The 20,184-nt window shown below is 42.5% G+C and overlaps 1 protein-coding gene across 6 annotated transcripts in view; it reads right to left on the bottom strand.

Moving 5' to 3' along the window:
• syt7a (synaptotagmin VIIa) overlaps window positions 1-20,184 on the bottom strand; it is an 84,479-nt gene that overhangs the window by 21,176 nt on the left and 43,119 nt on the right. For 2 of the 6 annotated variants that reach the window (XR_013808634.1, XM_079684132.1), the window contains exons 1-2: window positions 8,349-10,702; window positions 4,460-4,591 (exon numbers count right to left, since the gene is read on the bottom strand). Coding sequence is in view for 5 of the 6 variants with exons in the window: in XM_079684132.1 (XP_079540258.1) it covers window positions 4,460-4,591; window positions 8,349-9,457 (1,241 nt within the window). In the remaining variant the exon portion in view is untranslated. Of the gene's footprint in view, window positions 1-4,459; window positions 4,592-8,348; window positions 10,703-11,261; window positions 11,430-14,750; window positions 14,886-16,189; window positions 16,270-20,184 lie in introns of those variants that run through there. The other 4 variants (XM_079684134.1, XM_079684135.1, XM_079684136.1 and 1 more) reach the window with 4 other exon arrangements.

The raw sequence follows: 20,184 nt of genomic DNA, 5'->3' as shown, positions 1-20,184 counted from the left end.
AATGAGCGGGATGGCCGCGGGGGGCCGGAGCCTCGGGGACCGTCTTAAGCAGAGCCCCCTGAAGACTCTGCTGATTAGCCGGGCCGCAAAGCCCCTTTCACAGGAGGGGCAGACTAGCAGAGCATAGCATAATCAATTTACATGTTTATGTACAAACAGATTATATCATCTGGAAGCATTGTAACAGTCGTTTTTTTGTCTATTATCTGAGCAAACAAAGCTTGGAATTAGCACTTTACACTATAACACTGTACATGTGACCTCGGAATGACCTAACACTTCACTAGCTTAAAGACATATCAACTCCTCCTACTCAGACTAATGCGGTTAGAGCACAAACACTTTCAAGACGTTAAATAAAACACATTTATATAGATTTATTTAGGTTAAAGGTCACAACCTCCATACGTTATGTTCATTTTTGCCTTTCACGTCAAGTTAAGCAACGTAATAAGCTCATAAATTATGAAGCAATATTATATAGCTCACTTGGCAATTAACAGACACTCAGAAAACCTCGCTGAGTGCATCATGTCTTTGAGGCCGTGATCTATATTTATTGATATCTACAAGATGTATACTGGAGCAGGAAGAAAACTCCATTGGCTTATACAAAATGATGTAACATGCATGGATGAATAATTGAAAGACCACAGGCAAGTGGATTGAATGTTAATGTAGCACGAAGATACGTCCCGCCTCCTCTGTCCTGAACCTCCATCCTCATTGGACCGTTGGCTGTCTGCTCAGAGAGAGATCTAGATTCAAAGCTCTGGGGGATTGTGGCTTCTCTTTATAGCAACACAGGAGGAGAATCTATAGTATAGGTTCACTGAATCGCAACAGAAGTGTATGAGTGAAGACCAATGAGGCATCACGGAGGCACTCGAACATCCTGATACGCTTTCTAAGACGCACAACCTATGGATGATGCCTAGGATATGAACATCTCAGCATGTGTGGCCCCAGGATCAAAGCAACAATCTTTTGTAATCTAACCTCTGCTTTTTTATCATGCGACCTTCACTTCCTCAATCTCCCTTTTAAATGTGAAGCATGGTTTGAAAGTCTCAATCACTACCACTGACGCTAAGGTTGAAACTCTAAGTCAGCTCCTGCCTCACTTCATAAACAAAAGACCACGCAGAACACTTTCATCCAGCCAGCGCACACACAAGGTCAGTGAAGGAGCATCATGAGTATCAAGCACTATCGCACCTTCTCATGGCCAGTGGGGAGAACAGTATGTTTGATTGGCTTGCCTTCAACTATGACCATACAACAGTGGAGCATTAACACATGGCTGAAGGGCAAAAGAAAGCCCCCCTGTTGTTTTTTGTGCCTGAAGGACTTCTCATACTTGATCCTATTAACCAGATTGTTTGGCCAACTGTCGTTAAAGGTCAAGAGCAAAGCTGTTTGAGTGGTGGAGAAAGCATACTCGTTAAAAGTCCAGCGTTTAAACTCCTACTTCACTTCAAATATAAAAGTATTATCAGCATAATATACATAAAGTATCAAATATCAGTAATCATTCTGCAGAAAACTAATTTATTATATTTGACCATTTTAGATTGCAATTACTGATGCATCAATATTTAAACATCAATTTACTGTTGAAGTCTGGCGTTTACAATATTTACTGTTATTATGTTTTATAAAATACACAAAGTTCTGTTCAAATGCAACTAAATACAGTTTTTGGGTGAAAAGGTTTGAAATCACTGGTTTAATTTTGAACTATGCATTATATTTTAAGGTAACCCATGTTTATTATGTGAAATCTAAATCTGTTCGGTAACTTGACTTTATCTGTTAAATAAATGCAGTTGAAGTTGTAACTTTCATTCCCATGTAGGGCATCACAGAGCAGCTCTTTCATATTCACGAGCAGTGGAGAGATGTCCCTTTTATGTCCGAATTGATGATGCCAACGTTTGAGAGTCACATCAAGTATTCACATTAACTTCAGAGGCTTTTTGTTTGACTGAAATAATTAGCAAGGCACATGCCGTGCAGATGATTCATTTGGTTGAATAAATCAATGAGGTATTACATGTGTGATGCAGGTATGCAGATGAGTGGCAGGCACATAAAGGACATGTTTGATGTGAATACACAGACTGCGTTGATATGGCTATACACAGGGAGAGAGAGAGGGAGACGAATGAAGGCGTAGCTTTGTCTCCGGCTCGAGAGCCCGGTTTGGAATGAGCAATATGCCAAGAGCATGATTGATTAAATCATGGTCAGACATCTGTGAAGTCAGCACTAACACCAAAGGGAATGATATACTCCCAGCAAGCTTACACCTTGCATTTTTAATATACTGTGCCCATATGTTTATTTTATATTTAGTATCCAATTAAAGGGTGCCTAAATCATTTATAATACATTTGAATTTGTAATCAATGATGAAACAAGCACAATAATGAGTGGCTCCGGTGGAATTAGTTTACTTCTCAGGAGAATTTACTAAAGGGCCGAGACGTTTGAAGCTTTCATTATATGCAAATCTTTTTTTTATTACATCCGAGTTCTTCATTGTTCACAGAGTGTAAGCTGCCAGTCATTCTGTTTTTACTGAAAGAAATTAAATGAACCTCAGGTTAATCTACAAAATGCCACAATGCACTCAATCACCGTTAAATCGAGGTGAGTCCTGCGGGGCCACCGGCTGGACTGAGCGGTTCCCTCCTTCTGTTTAGTCTATTAGTGGATTTCACAAGCCATTGAAGGAGGTTTCCAGGTAAACACAAACTCGGAAAGACAGATGTAATGTGCACAGCAAATTACACAGAAAATTGTACACCTTTGTGGCTCGGCAGGTTTCACACTAATCCTTAGCAATAGAGATAGTTTTGATGTTTTACAAAAGGCGACATTGTTGCTGAAAGAATATTTTAATGCTTGTTTGCAACTCCATGCGGTGTTGACTCAGAAAAGGCCACAGAAAGCTTCAGGGCAGGAGACAACAATGAGGCAGGCAAACCAAGAGCCAAATATATTTCACAAGTTGTCGTCATAGTGTTACTCTAAAGGGTAACATTTTATCATAAATAAAGATGCTTATTAGTTCAGGGCTTCATACTGCATCTGTGCAGTCCAGATAAGAAAACAGTTACCATCTGTTTTCTAATAGAGCCCTAGTTTAAAATCATGTGTCAAATTGATGAAACACTTATGAATGAGGAATAATTGGTGTGTCGAGTAAATCAGAATTTGTTCGCTCTCCCCTGCCATTTTGTTTTAAGGTGTGTGTCATATTATGTATCTCCAAATTGTCTCCAATTTGTCACAGAATCAAAGTGAGGGTTAAAACGGCCTAATTGGACTGCAGAGGAAATCAAGTGTGTCGCATCTGCCTAAGGCTGGACCAAATGTTGGATTTCACTCTGGCTTTGGTGCTACACACTGATGCAAATAATCAAAAATCACCATCCATTGCCGAAAATTGAACAACACTAGAAAAAGTGCAGTTAAATGTTTTGTTTCACAGGACACGCCCACTGTACTCATTTGTTAGTCTTAAACTGTTCCACGAAAACATTGTTCCCATTCCTAAAAAGAATGCCTAACTAATTATTTTTGGAGACGCATGCAAGAGCGGTGCATCCTTATAGATGAGTGGAAATATTTTTGGCTTCTAGTGTGTAAGGTGGCTGGCAAGGAAAAGGTTTATTTTTAGCAGCGTGTTTACGTGACTAAAATGTTGTGGAATAATGAGGAGGCTCTCCGGGCCCCTCGGTGCAGCTACAGAGACGGGACTCTCGGAGAAGCAGAGGGTGATTGTTTGAAGGAAGCTAATGAGCAGGAGGGAAAAAACGAACACAGGAATAGAAAAGGAATTGGATAAAAAAAGCATGAAATACAAAAGAAATATGACAATTACCAATGGGAGGTCTCTGTAAGGCAGGAGTGAAAAGACACACAAATAGAGATGAAATGGTGACGGATAATGTCATTGCGATGGGGGAGATAATTATCATGGTCAAGAAAAGAAGACCACTGGCATGAGCAAACAATGTTTTATTTGATTCGCTGCCTCTTTTTTTTTTTATCCCTAAAAGCAGAAAAAAGGATTGGAGTAGCATTAAGAATCTCACTGCTGTGATTTATGAGCTCATTACTGCTTTACAGCTTACATCCAAATTGCTTTCTCTTTTTCTCATCTCATCCTTACAGGATTTTTTTTCGTACATTTGGATTCATAGTCAGCTCTTATTTTTATTTCTGTAACAGTGTCAATCTCTGGTGCTATTTTAGTAGCAGGGCCGTAGCACAGAGCACTTAAGTGCTGTGACTCACCGAAAACACTACAAAACAAATCTACTCTCCTCTACTTAGATTCCGATATCATCTGCCGTTTTTCCTCGATATCATATCCTTCACGTACTTTCATTTGTACACCATCATTCCCTCACACATACAACAGGCACTCTCATAGTTTATCTGGTACCTCTTCTCAGGAGGGGGCTCCTGATTGGCTGGTGGTTGTGCCTGCGCTGTTTCCTGCAGGTCAGGGATATTGGCAAAGTCATCTTGCTCGGCCACACCAATGGCCAAAGCCAGGACCACCAGCTTCCCTTCACTGGCTCCCCATAAACAAATAAGATAAAGAGATAGAACGAGAGGCCAGAAAAGATGCGAAGGAGAGGGAAATCGGTCATAAAGAAGGTTTGGTGCAGGGGGGAGAGAAGAAGAGAGATGTTATTTCAGGTTACAGCAAGAACACAAAGCAGAGAGGCGGCAGGTAAATAGACCATAGGAGAATAAACAGAAGGAAAAGTTACAGAGAAACGGACATAAAGGAGAATCTGCAACATCAGCAGTAAGCATTTTGTCCAGGGAAGGATATTAGTAAGAAACCATAAACTAAAAAGGTCAGATTAATAATAGCGCAATGGTTTTAATGAAGTGGTGCTGACAACAGGTGCAGGCTGTGTTCACATCGTACACACAACAAATAATTAAAGGGAACTGCTGTTGATTATTTAATGATAGTTAATGGATGTGGTATTCAGCAGCGTGCACGGATGTAAAAGCTATGTATTTACAGACCCACACACCACACTCAGAGTAATGATTCTAGTTATTTAACCTGCCTTCTGCTTTCACTACGCACTCACCTTTCACATCGAACATGCCTGTCGCCTTTCTCCAGAATTAAGATTTAATTAAGCCTCATTAAGAAGATCTGGACTAATTGTTTCTATTTGAGTGACATAGTATCTTGAGGTGCCCTGTGTGTCACCGTTTTCTGGGTCAGTGCTCTCTCACTCTCCGTGTTGCACTCTTCTCATTTCATATTTTCTATTACGCTACACTCGCTCTCCAAATCCCCTTTCCCCCCCTCATCACTATCCTATCCTACTCTTAATTCTCTGCCTCCCTCCCTTCCTCCCGTCACCCACACCCACCATTCTATAGCTTAAGCCTCTCACTGCGTTACAATACGTCGACTAAGAGCATACAGAGCCGCCAAGCTGTGGAAAGATATCACCCCAAACTTCACAATTTCATCTTTCTGAAATGACGTCAAAAGCTTTTTTTGCTGCACCATAAAGCCTGGTTTAATAATCTCCCTGTTATACTGCTATACTCAAACTTTTATGTCTGAACGACAGCCACTTTCAGATTAATTTAAAACCCCTACACGGCACCCGTCACAAATGTTCATTTAGAGATGTTATCAGTTTTAGCTTTTTATATGAACTGTTTATCCATTACTTTGAACATATACATTTAACAACTTATTTGAATTGTATATCCATGATCTTTAGCTAATTGTCTGTCTGAAGTACTTTTTATTGAGCGAAGGAAGAGCATAGAAGTTTTTTTGTGTTACTGTTTATTTCTATTCATAGAAAATAATTATAATTATATCGTTTTGAAAAATGATAAGAGAAAATAAGCAAATTATTTAGAGAAAGGATGATTCAAAATGAAATTAAACTGACAAGGATTAAATGAATGTTTATTTACTTAACAAAAGAGACAAAATAAATCAAAATCAAAGAATAGTAAGATAACTCAGATCAATTTAAATCTGATCTTCCTCAGTCTACCTTATCTTCAAGAACTTCTGTAGTTAATTAGCTGAATGCTGTCTTTTTTTTACTCATTTTAACTTTTTTCATTTATACTATTTTTTATTCTGTTTAACTTCTCTGCTTTATTGCTGACTAGTTTTTACAGCAATAGCAACATGTGGTGTTAATGTGTTACAGCTCACTAAATGTTCAGAATGTACCTATAAATTAGATATGGGTTATTTATTAATGACTATTGGATTGCCCTTCTCCCATCACGTTTTTTTAGTATGAACATTTACACTCAAGAATATTGGTTAAACACTTCTGTAGATGTGTCTAAAGGTAATGGCGCAGGAGCGAGAGAAGGAATGGACATTAATGACACTAGGCAATTGATTTTTAGCCAAAAAGCTTGAAGACCAATCACCCATGAGATCCATTTGGTCAAATGGCTCCAAAGGCAGGATATCTGTGTCAATCACATCAACACACCCACAGAGCAGTGATTCACCCAGATAGGGAATCAGGCCAACATTGAAATTAACTGGCTTGAACAATGGGTCATGTCTATTACTGGGCCGCTATGCCATCAATCATAAGAGGTGTTGCAGAGGAGCAAATACATCATAAAGTATGACCTCAACCGCACATTTACGATGATGAGAGGCTAGTTTAGTCGCGTGTGATGGGCAATATTCTCAATGACCTTGGTGGTGGCATGTGCTACGTTACTAATGCTCAGTTAGCCAGTGACATTAGCCCGGCTGCGTCATACTGAACTGCCCCGAGAAGCTTTAACCCAAATAAAAAAAGAACAAATGGTAAAAAGCTACTGTAAAATGATTCTGTGCAAAGGGACATGAAACACATGTTGTACCTTGGCAGTGTCCTTCCTCACACCCCTCCCTCCCTTATCGGCTCTCCCTCCACTCCTGGCCTGGAGTAACAATATGTTGTAGGAGTAATGGTGCTGGTGACATAAGATCAATGCTCCAGGGTTAACACAAACCTACACACAGCTGCTTAACCCTGGTTCTTCCCGCTGATGCACTATCACACGTGGACGGTGTGATACACACACATGCTTACACACATGTCATCAGGCACACAGCATTACCATTAGCATAAACGTTTCAGTGTCACAGGAGAAAAAAGGTGTCGTTTTAGGAGAAATAACTCATGAAATATGGATTAGGTGTGTCTCCTTTAAGCAGGATATTCAACATTCATTCCAAAGGATGACTATGAAATGGGACGTTTAAGAAACCATCTCATGAATATTGTGAGATGGCACCACCAGCTCTGTCCTGTAAAGCAAATTGCAGCAGACAGGCTGATGCCATCCAAACAGATGTTGCTGTTTAGCAGAGCATACAGTGTAAACATTGAACAACATTTCACAGGATAGAAACTGCCCTCAATATCTCACAACTTCCTTGTCATTTTTGAATGCTCATGAAAAATGGGTTTTAGATTGCTCAATAAGAAGCTTTGTAATTCATCTCAACTGATCATTACTACAGCTCTGTAGGTTATTACAAATAAATCATGAAAACTATCATTGCTCACGATTTATTTATTCATTCAGTAAACGCGTTTGGTTTCAGTCGAGATTTGAAAGGATCATAAAGCATATATCAAGTAATATAATCCCCCTATGACAACAACATCTAGTAAACATAATTTATTATGGTTAATATCCCTGTGTGATCTATGACATTGTCATAAATTAGATTATACAACTGAGGGCTTAGAGCTAAAAGACAACAGCTTATTTAGATTCATAACTCCATCCTTATTAAAATGTATAATAGATTTCTCATCTCATATGCATAACTTCATCATTCTGCATTCAAATGATTAGCTGCATGTAAATTGCCTTTCTAACTGTATTCAGAATAACTCCTTGAAAGTGTGACAGTGAAAGCAATGACTTCATCTTGAGCACTTGCACACACACAATCCAATCACACAATCTCAAACATCAGAACTATATATAGAGTTTGTATTTTGAGAAAGAGACAAGTAATATCCTTCCCTGGATATCAGATACAAATAGAAAATAAAATACCCAAAAGATAAGAAACAGAACAGAAAGATAAAGGCAGATTGGTTAGGATTAACAGAGTTACATATTTAACTACTTGATTCTCAGATAAGCTTTATAATAACCTTAAACAAACACATAGAATAACTCCAGTTAGCATAGAATAGCATAGCAAGTACGTTAAGACACAGATAGACACAGAGGCCTAAGCAGGGGACACCACAAAGACTCCATGTAGACATGAAGTTAGAGCTGAAGAGACTCACAGGAAGGATTTGACGTCCAGGCCACGATTTTTCATCTGGTCCATCGTGTAATCCCAGCTGCCAGGATTAGCTTGTGAGCGCCCTCTGGCTCCACCTCCCCCACAGCGAGAGGCCCCCGCTCCTGATGGGCTGCCCCGAGCACCTCTGGGACCGCCTCTTGTACCTGCACCCCCACCCTCACCACCTCCCTCTCCTCTCCCAGCACCCCCGCCTCCCCCAGGCTGACCAGGTGCTGTGTGTAACTGTCCCAAACTCTGGGATGTTGTGGGGGGGTTGCCGAGGAGAGGTCCCGGCGGGTGGATGAGAGGCTGCTGGAGACTCTGCTGGCGGAGCAGCGTCCGGGGCCGGGTGGGGATGTGCTCCAAAGTGGACGCGTACGATAAGACCGGATCCCCAAAGCTGGGAGGGCAGAGGAGCAGGGAGGAAAGAGAGCGCGAAGAAGGCCACGGCCGGCAGAGGATGGGATGATGAGGAGGGAGAGAGGAGTCAGAGGGCACGGAAGAGGAAGAAGAGGATGTGGTAGAGGAGCCGTGGCAACAGGAAGTGAGGTGGTCAGGGGATGAGACGTAGAAGAGAGGGAGAGAATCATCAGATATGAGACATGGTGGCACAGGGCAGAAGGGAGACATGGGAGAAGAGGTCAGGTTGACGTCAGGATAGAAACAGGAAAGTGCATCAAAACAGGAAGTTGGGGGGGAGGAGGAAGCAGGAAGAGTGATGTTGGATGAAGTGGGAGGGGGAGGAGCGTGGGGAAGTGGAGACAGGAGGAGGAGGAGAGAGAAAGAGAGCACCGTGAGGCAGCAGCAGTAACAGCAGTAGCAGAAATAGCAGTAGAAGGTGCAGCCCGAGTGGTCGCTGTGTGCCGAGTGCTGCTCATGGGCCCGAGTCGGGCAGCAGTGCGCAGTGTGTGAGCGCGCCCTGTGCGTCTGCGCCAGGTGTGTGTGCGCCCTGTGTGTCAGAGCGTGCTGTTTGCGTGAGAGTGTGTTTCGCGTGGGGAGTGGGCGGATGTGCACCGTCCGCACAGGGCCGCGTCGCGCTGTGTGTGTCAAGCGTTTGCAGGTTCCCAGCCTTCTCGTCGAGGGTGTTTTGGTCTGATGAGCGATCCCCATGTCCTCTACTCGTCACTTGACTTGTTCCATCTCTGATAGCCTCTCTTCCTGTCTAAGTCTTTTGAATACATGCTGCATCTCTAGAGACATCCTAACAGCCAACCAAGTCCTACAGTACGACTCCCTCCCTCTGTCAGCCTCTTCTTTTCCACTCCTCCCTTCTATTAATGCTGGTTCATTGCCTCTATTACAAATGTTATTGCTTACATGTTGTTTAGATGTCATCACAGTGCACTTACGCCAACTTGATTCCTATTTTGTTGGCTCTACAGTATCATGTATCATCTTCGATATATGTATTTCCAAATATATCCTCCTCTCACATCGCTGTGTAACCCAGACTACCAGAATGAGGTCATGAGAGCCACTCACATCAGTTACTGTAGATGCAGTTTACTCTGCATTACTTCACCTCAGATTATTTAGGCTTTTAGTGTCCATCATACTTAACCGTCACAACTGAAAGGATAAAAAGGGTAATGGAAGGTTTTTGCAAAAAGAAAAACAGTTTGTTGGAGAGGAGTGGCTTTTACACAGCGACAGAATGATGGAGGGACCGATGGGACCGATAAGAGCAGAGGGTGACGATGGAGGAGAGACAGAAAAATGGGGTGCGAGACACAAACACAAGAGACATAGACACTTATAGCAGCCTGAAAATAGAATCCAATTATAGACAGGGGGCAAAAAGAAAGATGAGAAGAGAAGGAGGGAATGAGGAGTGAGGTAGTGATGAGCGTAAATGTGTTGTGGAGGAAGAAGTCACAGGCACGAGGTGCTAAAGGAAGGTGCAAAAGCATCACGAAGAACTGAAAATTAACTGTCTCATTCACAACGCGCTGTTTATAGACCCTAACTCATGTCATATGTCATGGCTGTGGAAAAAAAGCAGTCAGTAACCAGCATGCGGTTCACATTTCTAAATCTTAATTAAAAGAGCGAGTTCGCACGACATGAGACATTACTTAAGTCAGTGTGAAAATGAGACTATTTCTGTGTCTCGTGTTGGAGAGTACACTTGCAGGCATTGCAGTTCCTCACATAAATAAATCATATTCTCCTGCAGATTCATACATGAGGCTCTATTGTGCAGCAGCTTGCCCACTGTGACAGCTGAAGGCTTGAGCCAGTGTGATACCGCTCCAGCAACTATTGTTATCGTCTCATGATGACGAGGGTTCACATTTCCTCAGTGCTCACACTATGATCTGTGGGCAAAATCTCACCTTGACACCTGAGCTGCTCTTTCCTCCCTGCTGAATGTGACCTGACCCCCCCCCCCACTCATAGCTAATCATGGCTGTGGCCGAGGCACAAACCTGTAAGAATATGTCAAATGGAATAATTTAATGGATACAATTTGTATCCTCCTGATACTAATTCTGTTAGCTTAACTTGCGTACTGGGTGATACCAGCGTGTTAAAAAACGTATTTTTAGACTTCTTTTTTGGTGTGAAATACTGCCAAATGACTGACTTATTTCTTGCTAACATGTCAGCTGTTTCGGTTCTTTCTCATATCTGTTGATGGTTGCAGATTCACAGTTTTGGATCGGACAGGTTGTGTGGATATGGAGTACGTGTTGTCGTTTTTGTGTAGAGTAATTGAGCAGAAAAATAATATGATAATGAGATATCGGTTCATTGCATACACTCGCATACTTGCTGACACATGATCTTTCATTTTAGGCTATATTGGAGGCATTCCCAACAGTGGTGTTGGAACAACTCTCGTAATAATGGGTTTTGATTCTGCTGCACAGTCACTGAAATACTTTTTCTTTCTACCCGGGTTTGAACTCACTCGCTGGGTCTCAATCCTCCAGACTGCATGTGGCCCTGGACGGTCTGCCACCTCCCAGCCTTCACTCCCTCTGACACCATGCTCTTCACGCTGTCACTGCGATAAGGACCCCCCCCATCATCCCCATGCCCAGTTGCTGCCCCCTTCTGACACCCTGACACTGCCCCACTAAGAGAGAGAGACAGGGTGCGGAGGTCCCACAGCAGACAGAAGGTACAGAAGAGGGACAATAACAACAGGCAGAGGAGAAAAAGACCAAAGAGCGTGAGAAAAACAGAGACAAATACTCACACAACCATACATAGGAAAATAGATTGAGCAACCACATGGCTAAGGAGGTGAGACAGATCAGTAGTGTGTGAATGGGCAGGTCTAGTTTTCCAGGCCAACAGAGAGGCAGGAGGATGAAAAGGTCTGTGTGGAGTCCAGTGGGGAGAAAGAGAGGGATTGGGGAGAGGAGAGCAGGGAGGAAGAGGAGGAGGAGATTTACAGGCAGCCTGTGGAGGATGGAAAACCAACAAGAAGTCACTCCTTTGGGCCTGGAGGACCAATACTACAGCTGCCAGCATTCACTAGTGGCAACATTGTTCGGACGCCAGTGATTTGGGGCTCATTCTCTCATTCATTTAGGCATTTGGGCCTTGAGATGTGCTAGTATACAGGGAAATTGAATAGGAGCAACTTAGAGCAACTCGAGGAAGGCTTGTGCTGAAGTGCCTCACGAGAAAATAATTCATTTTGGAAGTCATCCAAAGGGCCATTTGGTTAAATACAAGTGCATTTGCCCTGAAAAACATCCATTACAGTCTATTTTTAGATCCTAATGTCCAATATTTCATTGTTAAAGATCTGCTTGTCATTTGATCACCACTTAGCATCAATAACAGTAAACAGGAAGTAGTGAAATACCTACACCACACAGTAGAAAGGATCATAAGGGCAATCTAATCATATCGACCTCGCACAAAGTTTCAGAAATTAATCCGTGTTTGTACTTACAGTAAGAGCAACTCAGAGTTCCTTTAAAAACTGGTTTTAGGTTTTGGGTTTAAAATGTCAAATCTACCGAAAGCAGTGATGATCAAAAATAAAGCACAGTAGTGCCCTCTGGTGACATGACTACATTTCATTAAAATGCATGGTGCTCCTGCTCGGGGAGACATCAAATGTGAGGCACAGAGGACGCTGTCGTCTGGTGTGTAAGTGAGGGGGGCGGGGGGGGGGCTACACTTGCCTCATGTCGCTCTGAAGGTCACCTTTCACATTTAATTCTGACCAACTGACCTGACATGGATAAGTTATCAATCACAACAACAGCATAGATGACACTGCTGAAGCAACGGTCAACACAAGAGACACGGGCCCCATTCATCGAGCACAAGGTGAACGGCTTTCTGCTTTAAAAAGATGGGAAGACGTAAATAAATGGGACCATGAATCACTAAAGAGTATTTACAGGAATATAGCTTTCAGTTATCAATCCTGCTCCCGTCTGAACTTCTGACAGTAGAAGTGATTTGTAAAAGAAATATAGCCACAAAGTCTTGACATTTTTTTCATCACGAAGCTGTCGGATTGATCAACTCAAGTATAATATACTTGATGCATACATTTGAAAAATGGTTTATGTCCATCTGACATTTTTAAGTTTCTGTCTCTTGCTGATACAAGGTTTTTAAAGAGATCATTATTTAAAATAATTATAGTATTGAATGTCGAGTCCAATAAATCCTTAAACATGCAGATTGATGGTTTCCTGTGTGATAAATGAGGCCCGATGTCATTAGAAAGATTGAAAGCTGCTGATCTCGAGAGAATCTTAAGCAGGAAATAATTCCCAGCTGTGTGTTGGCTGGATCGGCATATTATTGGTTGAAGTCGAGAGGTCGTCCCATGTCTCTCCTACTTAAAAAATATCTTCATAATGTTTCCTATTTTTAAATACATTTCAGAAAGTTTGCTGGCTCAAACACTATCGATAAAAACAACTTGTTTTAACATTACTGCATTGAAGAGTTCATTTTTTACCGCTGCAAAGACAGGACCGGCTGAAAAACAGCTCTATGGACAATAAATGACATCCTTGAGTTATTTTATTTTTTATTTTTTAAATGAACGTCTCAAACAGACGCACTAGGGTATACAGTATAGAGGCTTTTCTGAGATCAGCAGCCATCATCTGCAGGCAGAGTTTCCAGACATTAATCCATATATCCACCGCCTTAATAAGCACTGCTGCCTCCCTTCTTCAGGCAATTTAACAAATAGTCCTCAACAGCGAGGTCTATTAAAGATGACCAGTTATTAGACAGTGAATCAGACACATGCCTGGTAGCAGGATGTCTGGGCTTAGAGCCTCCTTGCGCCCAGGGGGAGATACTGTAGGTATGACCTTGCCACTGCTTTATTGGATTCAATTGCCTCGTGAGTGAGAAAGTGAATTTTATTGCAACAAGTAAAAAAACACTGTTACCTTATCTTCTGATAGACACACAGTTCAAGTGCTATAGCGTAAGTGCAGAACACATCAGATTTGTATGTTGAGATGGATGTAAACCACAGGTGAACACTGGCAGCACACTGCAACCTGGTTTAACGGTCAACCCTCCACAACAACAACAACAACAACCGATCACACACGCAAAAGACGGGGAGATACACAGATTACGAAGAAGGTGGGTTAAAGTATACACCTGTCTTTTAAAAAGGAAAGCTACGAGGGTTGTCCGTCTCCATGGTTACAGCCCCATGGGAGAGACGTGAGGTTAGAGGTCGGGAGTTAGTGGGACTGGCAGGGCTGTACGGAGTGTGGGGGCAGCTGAACATGCGCCTCTGTGTTTATGAGGAGGTGACGGGGATGTGAGGAGTAGCGGCAGAAATTAGCCCGGGGAGGTTACAGAGCTTTGCTGCTTTGACGCTGCAGTAATGGCCGAATTGCTGTTGTGGGGATGCTGTAATGTGCGTGTGTGACATTTCCTACACTCACATTTCCCAAGCAGACTATGAGTAATCATTAGTAACCATTTGTGCCCTCCAGTGTTCTGACATCGGGTGGGTTGTTATTGTTGCCGTTATTACTATTGTTGATGGAAATCGCATTAAACAACAATTTCAAGTCCAGAAATGTGTGGTTTGTGTATATTGCCACACTGTGACATTTATAGCATGGGCTTTTCCTTTTCAAAACGCCCTTAGCCGAACATCCCCGGTTACTCATGAGAACATTTTAACCCAAGGAAAATAAAAAATAATCAAAATTATGAAACTTGGTTGATTTAAATTAGCTGTCAGACATTATAACATCCACATCTAATAGTTCAATTTGATGAGTGGCTTGTGGTGATGCACAACTTGAAAACAGGGTGTTGGGGGTGGAGAGGAACAGGAAGGACAGGACTAAAGGAGAGGAACTAAGGTAGGACACTTGCCCCTGCCTCCTTACAGCCCTGCTCAGGGGAAAACTCTTACCAACCTTGGACCAAGACTCACTTGAGTGTGAGGCGTGGATCTCCATATGGGGCATAGGGAGAAATGTTTAGTACGAACTCCTTGGGCGGATAGGAGCTCCACCTCTGCTGCACTGTGCTGCTTTCATTGTTATTCCAAAAGTCTCTGTCTAGATCACTGCGGCCAAAGAGAGAGACAGGTCAGAGCAACACAACTTTGACGGCCTCTGCACCAACCAGCCAATCACAGCAGGCGTTCCTGCTTTGACGACATGGCTTAGTTTGAGGCAGATGGTTAGTCTCATACAGCTGCACTGAATGGGAGTTTGAAACAAAACAGGCCCAGATTAATGTCTATTTTACCACCCGCACTTGACAAATGTGTGGTTAGATTTAAAAATAAGAAAGGGGCAGCCTGGGGGGAAAAAGGCATTCACAAAAGCTTTTTCATAAGAGCAATGTGCTGTAGCAAAGACACAGAGAGATAGAGGAGGAGAAGCAAGAAAAGAGGAAGTTATAATCTGATGAATACACACAGCATGTAATTACATTCTGTTCATCTAGCACGGCACCACTGATGAAACACATTAGAGTTAACATTAAGAAGTCAGGCCCCCATCCTCGGCGTGAGCAGTGAGAACACATAAACGCATGAGACACAAGGCAGAGGTATACATCGCAGACAGTTAAGTAGAGGAGGAAAAGGTGAGCAGAATCACTGATGTCATACAAGTCACACAGCAGAGGTCAGAGCTGCAGCACAGGGACAGAGCCGGAGAGAAGCCAGTGCACACAGAGAAGAAGTTTCAAGCTGAAATGACAAACTGAGCACACCAATGCTGCTGGAGCCAGTGAGAAAGAAAAGGCTAAATTAGGATTCAGACCAAGGGAGCTCAAGTCAGAATACATTCACATTGTCCATCTTTAGTGCGTCCGTACAGAAAATGAAAAGTAAACAAAAGACATTCAGAAATAGCTGAGACAGCGACAGGCTATAGAAGAGAAGGAGTGATGAGCAGGTTAATAGAAGGCATTTTGTAGAAAGAAGTTTTGTGCTTAGCATTACAAAGCTGACATTTTCTGGTGCTGACCTGTAGCTCTCCTTTCCCAAGAACAGAAACCAATTTATTCTTAGTTTGAGCCCTGAAAGAAATGTTAAATCAAAAATATTCCCCAAAATATATTTCTCTAATGAAGGCACAAAACTTTCAGCATTTTAAGCAATGCAGGAGCAGGTAAAGGCCTGCACTTAAGGGAGACCTATCTCACAAAAAAAAAGCTTCACAGGTAAAATAATGCAAATGTAATCTATACTGATTAAATCTACGCGAACATGCTCTTGTAGAGGTTGTGCTCTTAAAACTACAGGCCTCCTTTTCCGCCTTGTTTGTGTGTGATGTACATCATGGGAGTCGAAGCCGAACCAAAAAGGAGTTCATCATCACCAAATGATTCTACCCCAACCCATTACCAGGCACTTACTTGATGGCTTTCTTCTCCCCTCGCCCACGTGCCGAGTCTGGAGTGTCTGCTGTCTCCACTCCTGGCTTATTCCTCTTGCCCTGGAGCAAAGTGGAGGGAGGAGATGAGAGAGAAAGCAGAGAAAGAAAAGGTTAGCTTAGATTTGTCCTTTGAAGCGGTGTTTTTGCTTTACTAATTTCAAGTGTAAATGCCTCTCCCACTATCTCAGGAACACTGTGCCATCAGTCCTTCGCCCGGTGGTCTCCTGATTACACTCATCAAAGTCAAATCAAATCTGCTTTTGAGAGACATTTCTGACTACGATTATCATTCGCACCACCCTGAAATGTACATGGCAATTGCCTCTTTAAGGTAATCCGTTGGGTACTGAAGAGAAGCATCTAGAAAGTCCTGCAGCAACCTGATTTCAAACAGCTAGAGCATGACCTGCTGTAACCATGGACATAATGGCAATTTAAAGGCTTGGAAAAGTGAGGTCTGCTGGACTCATCCTTGAGGAAAAGCTCATTACAGTTAAAGGTGTTTCACATGTGTCACAATCCATGTAATCTGTATTGACACTTTTGCTACAAGTGGGACAGGGAGGGGATCAGCCTAAAGCCGCCCTGCTCCACCCCGAACACCACGCATGATTCCTTGAAAGTGATGCTCTGATACACATCAAAAATGGGCAAAGATTCTGCTTCCCAGGAAATGAGTGGGAGGAAACCAAACTAAGCTGCCACTTTGGCTTGGTGTGGACAATTGGATATTAAGTTGGATGGCAATTTGCTATGGTAGGCTTGCTTATTGTGGATTGAGTGTGAAGCCTAAAACCAGTGATCCTGGATAGGCAACCCTGCTACGACTTTGCTTTTGTAATGAGCCGTTATTATAAGCCTCAGTAAACCCAGGTAGAGTTACAGTATGCTACATGTCCTTAATCCTAAAGACAGCATTATCAGGTTAGTGTTTTTTGTTATAGAATAAATATGTTGAATCAAAAGTCGTTTTTGCTGTGGTACAATTCGTTTTTCCATATGCTTGTGTTGTTCATGAGCATTGCTTGCATCCTACATATTGTCAATTCAGTCTCTGGTACATAACCTCTAGCTGATTGCGTTTTTTTCCCATCTTTACTGCTTGGCTCAATTGGTTTGTGTTTATGAAGACAGGTTGAATATGGGCTGTCGTTAATGCTTAAAGTGGTCAGAAATATATTTGCTGGCCACACTTTCTCTCGGTGCTAAAAGCCACTTGAGTGGAAGACTTCTTCTACCGACCGCCTGTTGTTCGTTAAGCCTGTTGGTGGCTGTTCTGGGAAAGGAAAACAAAAGAGTAATCAGAGTTAAGTCTGCAGAATTGAGAATGGTAAAATCCTCTTCCTATGTAGCCACCTAGCTCCATTTAGAATTAAAAGCCACACAAAAAAATGGAAAAACTGAAATATGTTGAATCAATAGTTGTTTGTTGTCTTTTGGTTTTAGATGATTTGTTTGGGGCTCTGTTATTATGCAGATGACAGCATAGAGGCAGACTGGAAACTAGGCGAGAGAAAAAGGGTCTGACATGCAACAAAAGTCCCAAGGCCAGAGTCTGACCCGGGAAGTTGCAGTCTAACGGCATGCGCTGTAACAATTTAGCTATAAGGCGCTCCAAGAGTTTATATTTCTGTGAATAGACTTGTACTGCTGCATCAGTCTCATCGACTCTTGTTGACATTTTATGTTACTATTCATTATGAATGGTGGTTATGTAGGAAGAGGATGTCCCCATTCCCAACTCTGCAAAATAAGCTCTGGTTGCTCAACATTGTGGCTCAACATGGGTTTTCCTTGTCTGAAACAGCCACCAATGGGCAGGAAAAACAACAGGCAGTATGGAGAGGATATCTCCCCCTCAGGTGGCTTGAAGCATACGAGCAAGAGAGGCTTGCAATCATATTTCTGCCACTTGTGCAACATACAGTATGCACAGCATTTACAACTGCCCATATTTAACATGTCTTCATAAACACAAAGCCATCGAGCCAAGCGGTAAACGTGAAGAGAAACTCAGAGAGGCAATCAGCTAGAGGTTATGTACCAGAGATCGAATTTACTCAGATGTATGTAGGATGCATACAATGCTTATTAATAGCACAAGAGCATAATAAAGCAAGTAGTCCTACCGGCATGATTTATTTCTAATATTTGCTGTTCTCGATTTCTTTTGAAAACGTATCATACTGGTAATCTGAGTTCAATGTAGTGGTAATTTATAACAATGATAAATTACAGTTTTTCTTTAAAGCTTATATACACTGAGCAGGCAGAGTAGACTCCATTATGTCCAGCTAACACGGATATAATTTCCAACTGCTGTCCACAGATTGTGGCTCTTGATATTATTAAACCTGCTACAAAGCCAGAGTTGACAATAGCCCTGCTGAACAAAAATGATAAAGCCCACAATGGCACTACTGAGCTAAAAAATGATATCCATCACACACAAGAAAACAAAACCACTCATCTGTTGTATAATCACCACCAACCTGAAATAGAAAGGTCAACAAATGAATAAACATAGCTCTGACCGGAACGACTAGTTAAACAGCTGCACACAAGAGATGTGTGTGTTAATCAAACGCATACTTACAGTATAGATTAACAGTGTCTTTATTAACCATCACTGAACAAATCACAAATTGATGGACACAATTTAGGATATTTTTCGTCTGTTTTTCCGCTATAATAGCCGTATCGTTGGACTGAAATCATGGATGAATACATTAAAAGCTCCCATGTCATGCTTTTCTGGTTATTACCCGTCCCCTTGTGTGTTATGAAGGTTTTTATGCATGTAAACGGTCTGCAAAGTCACAAACCCTCGAAGTACACCCTGTAGCGGGTAAAACTCTAACACAGAAAAGACCTGTCTATGCTGCCCCAGAACGCCTCGTTGGAGAGTACAGTGACGTGCCCATACCCAAATGGACCATTCCGTGTAGCTCCTCACACACACTCTCTCTGTCAGTGGCGAAACTGTGACGTCCTGGGGGGCGCTTACTCTGTAGGTGCTCCGCTTTTGGAGGTACGGGGGGGGGGGGGCTGCGGATGCTAGGGGAGCCTCGCAGATGGGGGTGCTGCAGCCTCCTCAGCATCCCCCCCTTCCCGCGTCCATTCGCGATGTCTCGCTGTCTCGCAGAACGCACGCAGCATTGTCATCTGTTTGTACTTACTGGTGTCATTTTATGGTTGCTAACGCCATTATAACACATAATCACTGATGTTCCGCTGTAACGGTGGTGGACCATAGTGATAGACTCATCAGAACTGAGTGGGCGAGCTGACCAATCAGTGCACAGTGGGCTCATAGGGAGGGGGGGGCAGGAGCTCCAACAAGCCGTTTAGGACAGAGTGTGACTACACATACTATACAGAGATGCTGTATGAGAAACCAATGTGAGTTTGGAAAATTGCACAATATAAATCTATTCTAGTAGACCTCAACAATGGAATTATGATCAGTAGAAATGGCCATGACATGGGACCTTTAAATTGTTTACCCCATTTTGAGTACACAAAGATGCATACAATGCACCACTAAAGCGTCAAAGCATCCACAGGAGGTAGACGTTTCACAATAAATACTGCATTCTTGTACGTCAATTTCAGGGGATTAAAAACGTTCTGAATCTCTGTCATGCGGGGGAAAGCTATCAAAAGGAAACTCATGTATCATTCAATGCTATCATAAAAAATGTCAGGATGGTGGGAAGACAGTGGATGAGCGAGCGTCCAGAGGAGTGAGAGCTGAAAATAGAAATCAACTGTAATGGAAAAAAGAAAAAACAGCCGGTCAGAAGGAGAGAAAAACAAGGACAGTGCAGGATGGTGTGAGAGACAAAGAGATGATGGGGAGAGGCAGGTGTGAAAAGTGAACTGAGGGAGACAATGAGTGACAGGAAGTCCCCGGTGCATTGGATGTTGAAGCCAGAAATGGATGGGCATCGAATCCCATGATTCTCATTTCCT

The sequence above is a fragment of the Notothenia rossii genome, assembly GCF_949606895.1.
Source record: "Notothenia rossii genome assembly, chromosome: 5".
Lineage (NCBI taxonomy): Eukaryota > Metazoa > Chordata > Actinopteri > Perciformes > Nototheniidae > Notothenia > Notothenia rossii.
Note: the sequence above shows the minus strand (reverse complement) of the source record. Positions and strands in the feature narration are given on the sequence as shown.